Consider the following 10518-nt stretch of genomic DNA (forward strand, 5'->3'; position numbering starts at 1 on the left):
ATGTGACAGGGTAGGTCTTGTTAGAGTTTGTTTAATGTTTACTATTTGTTTTGTCCCACTCTGTGTTTACGTTTGGTGTGTGTTGGCCGTAGTTAAATGAGCTTCGGAGACAGGTGACCCAGGACGATATAGATTTGATCCTGCGCCGCACCTGTCACACAGCATGTCCCAAAGGTTCCCAGAAGTGGGACAAAAGCCAAATAGACTCCAAGGTAGCGTTCCTTGAATGCCGTTCGTCAGTCAAACTGACGAGCTGAGCATTTGACGATTGCTCAATTGTTGTCCACTGTCCAAATTATGCGTAGAGAAGTTAGCCTGTGTAAGGATTTGTTTTCCCTCCCCATAAGTATATGAAATTGAAAAAAATAACATAAATAAAAATTATTTTCATGGGTTTTTTTTGTTATTTATTATTCATTACTAGCAAGATTTTTTAGTGGGTGTTTATTTATTTATTTATTTATTTAATAGGGATTATTTGCGATTTTTTTTTTTTAAGGTAGTAAGCCTTATTGAAGAGATGGGGGCAGTTTTCAGATGTCTGATTGGGGTTGCGAAGCTGACGGAGCGGCGGCACTGCCGCCGCCACGTTCGGCAGGAGGTCTAGCGAGAACGCCCATGAATTTCCGGGGATTTCATGAGAGACAGATCACGGCGGAGGGTCATCTGGTAGACTTAGAGAAGGAATTGGCACAACAAGATCGACCTCCACAAAATCTGGAGTTGCCAAAACCGACGAAGGACTCCGTGCTCACATCGGCAGCGAACGTGACGATAGCTCAGGCCCACCTGACGTATCAGTATGCTCTGCCATCTAGCATCAGCGAGTCCATCCGCGGGGAGATGCGAACAGGCTTCATGGAGATGATGAAGGGTATCATTGATGTGCTTAGGCCGCCAGGGAGCCACGCCGGAGAGACTTACACTGCGCCGAAGCCGCCGAGACATGTCGTGCCGGGACCGCGAACAGGCGCCATCCCGAAAGAGCGAAAAGTGCTCCAGCGCGAGGCATTCCCACCGCCGGTGCCACCGAAGCCACACAGACAAGACGCGCGATGAATGGAGTACTCCTCCAGCAGCTCAGTATACGTTGCAGATTCTCAGGCGAAGAACTGGCGTAATCCAAATAATCGCCATTTCCGAGTAGAGGCCCGGACAGCGGATGATTTTAAGCCGGAGGAAGCGTATGCAAACGTACGAGATACAGCGTACTTGAAGCTCTAGCGGTGGAACATCAAGTTCGATGGCGAGGACGCTATGCATTCTGTCGAGGACTTCGTGTTCCGGCTGGAGTACCTGCAGAGGCAATATCAATGCCTGCTCCTGAACGGACGTGCCCGCGAGTGGTACTGGATGCACGTGCGGCATTCTAGAGTCGACAACTGGATGGGGTGGACGACTATATCCACCACATGCGTCAACTGGCCGCGTGATTGCAGAAGCCGCTGAGAGACCGCGAACTGGTGAAAATTATAAAGCTTGGTCTGAAGGAGAGTCTGTCAAAATACATCTATGCTATGGATATACTCACCGTGGATGAACTGCGCCAAGAATGCATAGAAGTGGTGAGGCATATTGCTCGCAAAAGCCGGACTGGGTATGAGCAGCCTTCGCGTTACTCGCAAGGAACGAGGCTGGCAGTTCACGAGGTTGAAGTATCACCACATCGTGCAGAAACCCCGCCTATTGATCTGGAGGAGGCCTTCGTGTGAGGTAGGACACCTTCCCGGCTAGTGTGCTGGAATTGTAGGCAGTTCGACCATGTCTTTAGAGACTGCATGTCCAAAGAGCCGAAGATGTTTTGCTATAGGTGCGGCAAGCCGGGTACATTCTGCTCACAATGCGAGAATTGTCCGGGAAACCCCAGAGGGAGACCGATGATGGCTGGACAGACGTGTTTGATGCGGTGACCGCGGAAAAACAATTGAGGAGCACCTACCAAAGCCAATAATTATTGAAAAGGAAACGGATATAGACCATAAGGACCAGGATAAGAATATTTGTAAGGAAATGAACAAAGGAAGAACATTAAGAGGCTAACCATATGAAGAACGTGTTCGGGCATTCATGTCGGCCCGATATAGAATTTTTGGTGAGCGACAGCTGGAGGAGATGACGCTGGCCACCCGAAGATTGGTGAAGGCTAGAGCGCGCTTCCGCAGACGCAGGATGACGAGGCACCAGGTCATTGAAGCTGTGAAACGGGAGAATAACCTCGACGCGTATTCGCCGAAGTGGAGGTCGCGGGAATCCAAATGAAAGGTTTGTTAGACACAGGAGCCTCGGTCAGTCTGCTGGGAAAAGGGTGTCGAGAATTAGTAGAAGAATTAGGGGTTACGGTGCAACCTTACGTTTCGGTAGTCACAACCGCTGGAGGCGAGGATAAATCGATCATAGGTAGGGTAGGGGGCATCTCGTATAGGGGGCAGCATAAAAAATAACGTTTTTTATCTGCCCGTACCTAAAGCAGCGAGGCTATTTTGGGATCGATTTCTGGCGAGCATTTCACCTGACCATTGACATTTTGGGCCCCGAGAAGCTTATATCCACGGAACACCAAGGGAAAAAGCTATTGGCCGTGTCGATGACGCATTATACGGAAGAAGAGGACGAATTCGAAGGTGAGCTGGCATCATGGGAGTTGTCTAGCGAAGAAAGGATAGAATTGGAGACGGTAAAGCAGGAGTTTTTGTCTTTTGAACGTAGCGGATTAGGGACGACGGACTTAGAGAAGCACACTATCGACTTAGTGGAAGGTGCCCAACCGTTCAAAGATAGACCCTTTCCATTGTCGCCAGCGATGCAGAAAGTTGTGGATGAAGAAGTGGACAAAATGTTGAGTTTAGGGGTTATAGAAGAGTGCAACAACCCATGGAGTAACCGTACAACAGTAGTGCGAAGACCGGGGACCGTTTTTGCCTCGATACACGCAAGCTCAACAATTTGACGGTGAAAGACGCGTATCCACTACCCTGTATAGAAGGCATCCTATCTAGAATAGACCAGACCCACTACATCTCCAGTGTCGATCTGAAGTTCGCGTATTGGCAGGTCGAACTAGACGACAAAAGCAAGCCCTATACTGCATTTACCGTATCAGGTAGGCCACTATACCAGTTTCGCGTTATACCATTTGGTTTATGCAATGCAGCCCAATTTCTGGTTCGTCTAATGGACAAGCTGATTCCCAACGAGCTACGGTCCAACGTCTTTGTGTACTCGGACGATTTATTAGTTATTTCCCCAGATTTTTCAACGCACTTGAAATATCTGCGACAAGTGGGCAAAAGCTTAAGGGAAGCGAACCTCTAAACCGGACTGCACAAATCAAAATTTTGCTTCAAGGCATTAAAATACCTAGGATTCATTATTGGTGGCGGCACGCTTCGCATGAACCCCGAACGGGCTATAGCTATTAAACGAATCACCGTGCCTCGGTCGCGCAAAGAAGTTCACTCATTTTCGGGTACAGCAGGTTGGTACCGGCGCTTTATGCGAGATTTCGCGACAATGGCCGCACCACTGACCGAAATGTTAAAAAAAAGATAGCAGAAAGTTTGTATTGAGTGACGAGGCCTTTGAAAAGTTGAAGATCGCCCTGACTACGGCACCAGTGCTCGTGCACGCGGATTTTTCCAAGCTCTTCTTCGTGCAGCGCGATGCGTATTAGTTCAGCGTGGGAGCGGTGTTGTTTCAAAAAGACCCTGACGATCAGGAACGACCCATAGCATTCTTTTCAGCCAAGTTGAACAAACACCAACGAAACTATTCCGTTACTGAACGGAGTGTTTAGCGTCGATACTGGCCATAAAAAAGTTCAGACCCTACATAGAAGGGACGCCTTTCACATGCATCACTGACGCCAGCTTAAAATGACTGATGTCCATAAAACCTAAGCGGGAGACTAGCTCGTTGGTCATTGCAGCTGCAAAGCTATGACTTTACCATCGAGCCCCGTAAAGGCAGTGAGAACGTGGTAGCCGACACTCTCGCGCAGTGTCGAAGCAGTGGGAAAGCTTTCAGAATGTCTTCTCGAATTTGAGACCACCGAGATCGAATCCGCGGAATATCTGGCGTTGCTCGAACAAGTACGGGCGAATCAAGACAATCTACCAGACCTGAAGGTTGAGGGGGATTTGGTTTTTAAGCGCATGGGGTTCGTCCACTTGGAAGACGAGTTAGAAGGCACCATGGGGAAGCTCGTTGATAGCCGGCTTAATTGCGAAGGCTGATGTCGATGAGACGGCTGGTCATGGAGTGTCGTGAAAACGCTCGAGATCTTACGCCGGCAGTTTTACTGGCCCGGCATGGCTAGTCAGGTAAGGGATTGGGTAAGACAGTGCGTGACATGCAAGGAAGTCAAGGTACCAAACTTCCGCATGCAAGTGGGTCTAGGGCGACCATTCCGGGCGACCATTCCAAAAACTGTATATTGACTTCCGGGGAAAGTACTCACGTTCGAAGCAAGGGTACGCTTGGATCTTCATGGTAGTCGACCATTTTTCAAAATTCACTTTTTGAGCGAGTTAATCGTACCGTATTGTCGGCGATCCGGGCGTATATAGAGCAAGATCACCGCGAGTGGGACCTCTACCTTCCGGAAATAGAGGTGTCCATACGCAATGCCATACACACAGAGACGGGGGTGACTCCTTTCTTTGCCGTTTTCGGATATCATATGTTCCTAAACGGGGCATGCTACAAATTGGCTCGTAGGCTAGGGTCTCTGGATGGTCATGAGATTTCTCATTTGCACCCAGCAGACAAAAAACACCTGATTAGACAGCGAGTCCAAAGCCAACTACACCAGACTTACGAAAGAAGTCATCGGTAGTACAACGCTCGAGCCCGAGTGTTCCAGGCGGAACCCGGCCAAGAAGTCTACTGACGCAATTTTGTGCTAAGCGATTTTGGGAAAGCTTTTAACGCCAAATTTGCAAGGAAGTTCCTTAAGGCCAGAGTAATGCGTCGAGCAGGCAACAACTCGTACCTGCTGGAAGACTTGAAAGGGAACCCCTGGGAGTGTTCCATACGAAGTGGGTGGTGCCGGCTGGGCGAACCAGTAAAGGAAATGCGCACGCAGATTCTATTGTAACGGTCGGATTCGCGTTTACAATAACCTGCGTGGTGATGTTGCATTTGACTATATCGGCAGCATCGATCCACGGCGCCAAAAGAGATGATTACTATTGGCCGCCCGCTCTTAAGCGATTATAAGGAGAGCGGATCGCCTGCCCTTGGATATGCCCTTGGCATAGAAGTTTTCCACAAATTAAAATTAAACAACATTTTTTGCCGTTTAATAATAAAATCCGAATTTAAACATTGTGTCAAAATATACAAAAAATTATAAAAAACTTTAAACTTACGTGCGACACGAGACGAACATATTAAATCATAAGGCTATTAACTAAATAAACGGCTCTCGGCAACGAAGGGACCAGCTCTCGGACTAGAGCGGCCCACGAAGTCACCCCAAAGGCCAGAATTTGGCTCAGCGGCGCACGTCAGCCATATCAGCGGTGCACGTCAGCCAAGCATCGGTGCAACCATAAAGACGGCGAGACGAGCCACGCCGACATCCTCCGAATGAGTCAGTTCCATTTCGCCCCTCCTCGCTCGAGTCATAAACAGAGTCAGACGTAGACTCCTGATTGTGCTCCCTGAAAGAGAGCAGATTTTTTGAAGTTGTTAAATTTAGTTTTTTTTGTTTGTAAATTCTATATATATACATAGGCACTTACGCCAAGCTCCACATTAGAGTGCGAAAATTTGGTACTTGCGCGAACAATACTCACATACATACCTAACTTGAATTACCCCTTTCTATCGCCCCTTACCACCCCCAAAGAGCTCTTTAGGCTGGGTACGGTAGAATTAAGCGATTGAATATATATATCACCTACCTGCAACGATTACCTCATAATTGCTTTCTTGTTTTCTTTTTTGTGGCGACTGGCAATAACTTTGCAGTGTTTCGTCGCCTCTTCTATTTAATGTAGTAAATTAAATAAAATGTATTCTGTAAGATAAATGAAATTTTAGAAATTAATACACAATTGTGATAATTATAAGGCAAAGCAAAGCAATAATACGAATTGAAGCCAATGTCAGCTTGCATAGAATAAATTGCAGAATGGGGATACCCTGTAAAAATAGGGGATAAGAGATGTTAAAATTGTTAATAATAATAAGAAACGCAACCAATTATACGCACCTACTGAAGAGAGAAATGTCCGGCTAAGTCTCAATTGATAGGGAGAGTGGGCATAACAGCCGACACGAGCTGATGCAGGCCATGTAGTGGCCAAAATGACGGAGACGAGATCAGGTGATCGTCTCAGGGTACGCGGGGTCCGGAACCGGGGCCCGATCTGGAAGAGTAAAGTGGGTATATAGTGTTTTCTTTTGTTAATTTATATTGAGCGTCTCACCTTTGTTGTTTACATTTACTTTTTGTTACAGCTGTTAGTGTTGTTCAATTGTTTGTTGTTATCGATTATGTGGTTCATTTTGAATAGTGTTGTATATGTATGTTTTGCTACAGACGTTGTAGTTTTGTTGATATCGATTGTGAGGACTGCGGGCCAGGAATGGGACTACACCTAGAGAACCGATGAGCCAGCCGGCGCGGCCCTCCGAGAAACAATCAGTTTCGCAACAATTGGGCATAAATAGAAAAATAGAAAAATGAGAATTTCTTAAAGCTGGCTGAACGATTTTCTTGAAGTAAAAAGCCAAATATTTGATAATTCGCGATGAATATGTTAAACTACTGTGCATTTAAGGCCATTGTCAGAGATAAATAAAATTAGGATGAAAAATATGTTGAAATATTGCTACCTTTTTGTTATTATACTGTGTATAAATACATAAGATAATGTTTTATTGTAAAATGCCAATACTTCATGTATTACTTCTTTTCTTTCACATATACAAATAATTTGAAATAATTTGTTCCCGCTCAATACTGTATAACATTATTCAGCACTGATTCTAAGCAGTGGTTCGGTTCACGTTGGAGATAGTAGTTCGATAGGCATTTTGAAAGAACAACATGAGGTGTGTTTATATTTTATTAGCTTTCTAAAAAACTGGCTGATCGATTTGTTTAGAATTAATGCGTAAGGCTTCCTAAAACATGTATCTTCAAGTTAGTATAGCGTGCATTGAGGGCCTTATTTATTACGGTCATTTTGTATGGGGCTAGCAACGAGGTTGCTGCACTGTTGTACAAATATCTTAAAAACGTGCTAATCGATTTTTATAATTGTTTTAAGGTTGTTTAGGTGGAACTATAGGCTTTAATCGTGTATATGCGGTTTTCGAGGCCATTATCCCTGAATTAAGATTAATAGAGAATGATGGAAACCTAATTTTTCAACGCCTTGGTATACCCATATTATAAATTAAAATTCCGAAACAAATGAATGTACACAGTAAATAATTTAATTTTTGGCAATTATGCATTTAAATTTATTAAAAAACATAAGTAAATAAAATTAAAAGTGACCGATTCCTTTACCGATACCAATTACCAAACATCGACGCTAAGTCACCGCCGTTAATTTTACGCACGTTCAAAACTATCAGGAACTCATCGAGAAGTAATATCGTTGCTGCACGACATCGGGCAATCGTGTCGCCACGTTATCGGTAATTAAAAGTAATTGCTTATATTTAATAAAATACACAATAAAGATAAGTTTGGTCGCTGCAAATGGAATCTTGATAAATTGACATCACCCACGACTTATTTGGACGTTCCTTATGTGGGCTGACTAATACAAAGATTTTACGGATTTACTTATGTTAATAGTTTTTTTCTGGCTTAATTTAATATATGTACCTTCAATAAGTATGCATTGTATGTATTTGTTATGTTTAATAACATATGCGGTTAACTTGCTTATAATATTAATCACTCGCCAATCAAGACGTATTTTGGTATTTTTTTAAGTATTTTAGTTTTGTTAAAGTCTGTATTTTAGTATTTCAATTTTGAACTTTGGAGTTTTTAAGTTAAAATTTTGCTGTCACTCTGTTATTCAGTTGACAATTTTCCACCCATACAGTACAGAGGCATTTGAAAAGGAAGTAAGGTAATAAAAAAATCATAAAAATGAATTGAAAAGTAAAAAAGAAAGTAAATAAATAAATAATAATAAGAAACCCCTCGGCAAATGCAAACTTGTTACTACATATTTTCAACTATAAGCTCTGCAAATGGAAAATGTGTTACATAACCTTTTAAGGTTACCGAATTGCTGCCGCAGAGGAAGATTAACGCTATTTTATCCGATTTCAGATGCTGTCGCAATCAATTTTAACCGGTGTCCGCGTTCTACGCATTGAGGCACGTCGCAACATTGCCATAGTTGCACCAGCTCTGAACAAGGCATCCGATCCCATCCAGCAACTATTCCTAGACAAAGTTCGCGAATATAAGCAAAAGAGCGCGTAGGTAGCTAATGGAGACACGGTCATTCGATCTTTAATTGTTATTTATTATTTTCAGGGGCGGCAAGATGGTCGACTCCAATCCTGAAATTGAGCGAGAATTGAAAAACGAGCTAGAGCGTGTTGCCAAGCAGTACGGCAGCGATGGAAAGACCGATATGCTTAAATTTCCCGAATTTAAGTTTCCCGATGTGAAGATTGATCCAATTTCACAAGGCGCCAACTAAACAACACTATGAATTCGTTAAATTGTTTTAAGTTATTCTCATCAAGAGGGCTGCCTGTATGAACTTGAATCGAGCAATCGACTATTAAATCGCCACCAAGTAAATAAGAAAACACGAGATCGGAAAAAGAGAAGGCTTGTTATGTAGTATATTGTGTTTCTCCCTCATTAGAGTAGTATCAATTTTAAATGTGCTGGCAGGTTTACTAGATATAATCTATGGTCAGTCTTTATACCGGAGGGTATCATAATTTTGTTAGTATCAACAGACGAGTCGATATAGCCATGTCCGTCTGTCTGTTTCTATGCGAACTAGTCTCAGGTTTAAAGCTATCTTTATGAAACTTTGCTGAAGTCCCTCTTTTTGTTGCACGCTGTACATATGTCAAAACCAGCTGGATCGGACCACTATATCATATAGCTGCCATAGGAGCGATCGGTCGAAAATTAAGTTGTTCTATGGAAAATTTGTTGTTTCCTGTTTTTCAAGATATATTGACCAAACTCGGCATTTATTAGTTTTACCAAAGACAATATAAACACTGCAGCAGCCCGTTGGGCCGAAAAGGTAAACTTTTGGCAAGCACCTGCATATGATCTGCCCATTCACACACATTAGTGTATGTGTGTGTGTATAGAGCTCAGAACTCAGAAATCCCAATATATTGTCAAATTTGCATCGGACAGGCAGGCAGGCACCAACAGGCACACAAGCGCATAAATGCTTCTATTCATATACAAAATATGCTAGTATGCGTGAATGCCAAGTCCAAAAACTTGTAAATGCACACATGCCAACGTTTAGGTACCCTTGCCAACAATAGCGAGCTAAAATGCAGGAATTTCGCATCGACGTGGTAAACCCTTACACCGATTTTTTTGTGCCTACTTTGCTTATGCCCCATCTATATGCTGTTTGGTTAGTTCTATTAGTGAAGGGAAAAGAACGCAATTTTGAACTTTACAAGTGATAAACGTTTTAATTATCTAGTATGCTTGTTGGGTTTCCGCATATTTATACCCTATAGAAGGCATGTCCAGCCCTATAAATTCGATTTAGCTATGTCGGAAACTTCAAAAGCTTGACACTTCAAATTTGAAATCTATGTATATTGTGCAGGATTATGAGTTGAGTAGATTTAGCTTCAAATTTGAAAAATATATATTTTCCTATTTAATACGCATCGCGTATTTGCACAATATCGATAAAATTGATTTTAAGACTTGTTTCGTAAAGTAAAAATATTAGAAATATTGAAAAACTCATTTTATTTATTTATTTGGTATGCCCTTAAAATTTTATAAAATTCGGAAAAACAGAATATATTCAACATAGACTTTCAAATGATGTAGCGCAGGCGGAAAAATAGCTTTGCCGCTGCGCTATTTGCGCACCCATTAAAAATGGGTTAAAAAGGGTATAATGTATTTGTGAAAATGTATGTAACAGACAGAAGGAAGCATATCCGACCCCATAAAGTATATACATATATTCTTGATCAGCATCAACAGCCGAGTCGAACGCAAGGATCTCAGAACCTATGAGAGCTAGCGACTTGAAATTTTAACTGTAATTGAATTTGTAACCTCCTAGTGCCCGCGTAATCGATATCGAAATCCAGTTTTTTGGGAAATGTTTGTAAATAATATGACCTAGAGTCACCAAACTTGACACGTAGCTTCCAGAATAGTATATACATATATCAGGTATCTTTCATTTTATGCCTATCGCCACCTCCCCGCTACCTCCATAAAGCTTTAAGTCAAGTTAATTATCCAACATGTATTGCCCATCAATTTAAGCCACAACTTATATGCAATTGACTTTTTGA

At 42.7% G+C, this 10518-nt stretch overlaps 2 protein-coding genes and 1 long non-coding RNA gene across 10 annotated transcripts; 1 reads left to right on the plus strand and 2 right to left on the minus strand.

Moving 5' to 3' along the window:
* Nucleotides 1–456: 456 nt before the first annotated feature.
* Nucleotides 457–5771, minus strand: LOC135432932 (uncharacterized). 4 transcript variants are annotated; one of them, XM_064688867.1, is made up of 4 exons: nt 5745–5771; nt 4457–5663; nt 1532–1935; nt 457–1460 (listed from the first exon to the last, which is right to left on the minus strand). In XM_064688867.1, exons 3-4 carry the CDS (start codon nt 1572–1574, stop codon nt 1081–1083), a joined length of 423 nt encoding a protein of 140 aa, XP_064544937.1. In that variant the 5' UTR covers nt 1575–1935; nt 4457–5663; nt 5745–5771; the 3' UTR covers nt 457–1080. The 4 variants fall into 4 exon arrangements, 3 of the variants coding, with proteins under 3 accessions (XP_064544937.1, XP_064545014.1, XP_064545090.1); XM_064688944.1 differs by having other exon boundaries at nt 5733–5769; XM_064689020.1 differs by lacking the exons at nt 4457–5663; nt 5745–5771 and adding an exon at nt 2042–2285.
* A 2-nt stretch (nt 5772–5773) lies between these two features.
* LOC135433163 (uncharacterized) lies at nt 5774–6652 on the minus strand. Of its 4 annotated transcripts, XR_010437044.1 has the most exons (4): nt 6435–6652; nt 6218–6374; nt 6096–6147; nt 5774–6022 (listed from the first exon to the last, which is right to left on the minus strand). It is a non-coding gene; the product is annotated as an uncharacterized LOC135433163 (long non-coding RNA). The 4 variants fall into 4 exon arrangements; XR_010437054.1 differs by lacking the exon at nt 6096–6147 and having other exon boundaries at nt 6222–6374; nt 6435–6584; XR_010437039.1 differs by lacking the exon at nt 6096–6147 and having other exon boundaries at nt 6435–6584.
* Nucleotides 6653–7951: 1299 nt separating this feature from the next.
* On the plus strand, nt 7952–8820 carry ATPsynCF6 (ATP synthase, coupling factor 6). Of its 2 annotated transcripts, none has more exons than XM_064687134.1 (3): nt 7952–8102; nt 8309–8460; nt 8519–8820. In XM_064687134.1, the coding sequence occupies exons 2-3, from the start codon at nt 8309–8311 to the stop codon at nt 8685–8687; spliced, it is 321 nt and encodes a 106-aa protein (XP_064543204.1). In that variant the 5' UTR covers nt 7952–8102; the 3' UTR covers nt 8688–8820. The 2 variants fall into 2 exon arrangements, with proteins under 2 accessions (XP_064543204.1, XP_064543281.1); XM_064687211.1 differs by having other exon boundaries at nt 8076–8097.
* The last annotated feature ends 1698 nt before the right edge of the window (nt 8821–10518 follow it).

Source organism: Drosophila montana, unplaced genomic scaffold, assembly GCF_035044405.1.
Source record: "Drosophila montana isolate Dmon_TW-CO22-7 unplaced genomic scaffold, ASM3504440v1 contig_1083_1, whole genome shotgun sequence".
NCBI classification, from domain to species: Eukaryota; Metazoa; Arthropoda; class Insecta; order Diptera; family Drosophilidae; genus Drosophila; species Drosophila montana.

Coding starts and splice junctions, on each gene's coding strand:
- LOC135432932 (XM_064688867.1), bottom strand. CDS start 1,574: ATGCCTCACCACTTCTATGCATTCTTGGCGCAGTTCATCCACG. Junction 1,461..1,531: donor CTTGGCGCAGTTCATCCACG/GTGAGTATATCC, acceptor AATTTTCACCAG/TTCGCGGTCTCTCAGCGGCT.
- ATPsynCF6 (XM_064687134.1), top strand. CDS start 8,309: ATGCTGTCGCAATCAATTTTAACCGGTGTCCGCGTTCTACGCATTGAG. Junction 8,461..8,518: donor GAATATAAGCAAAAGAGCGC/GTAGGTAGCTAA, acceptor TATTATTTTCAG/GGGCGGCAAGATGGTCGACT.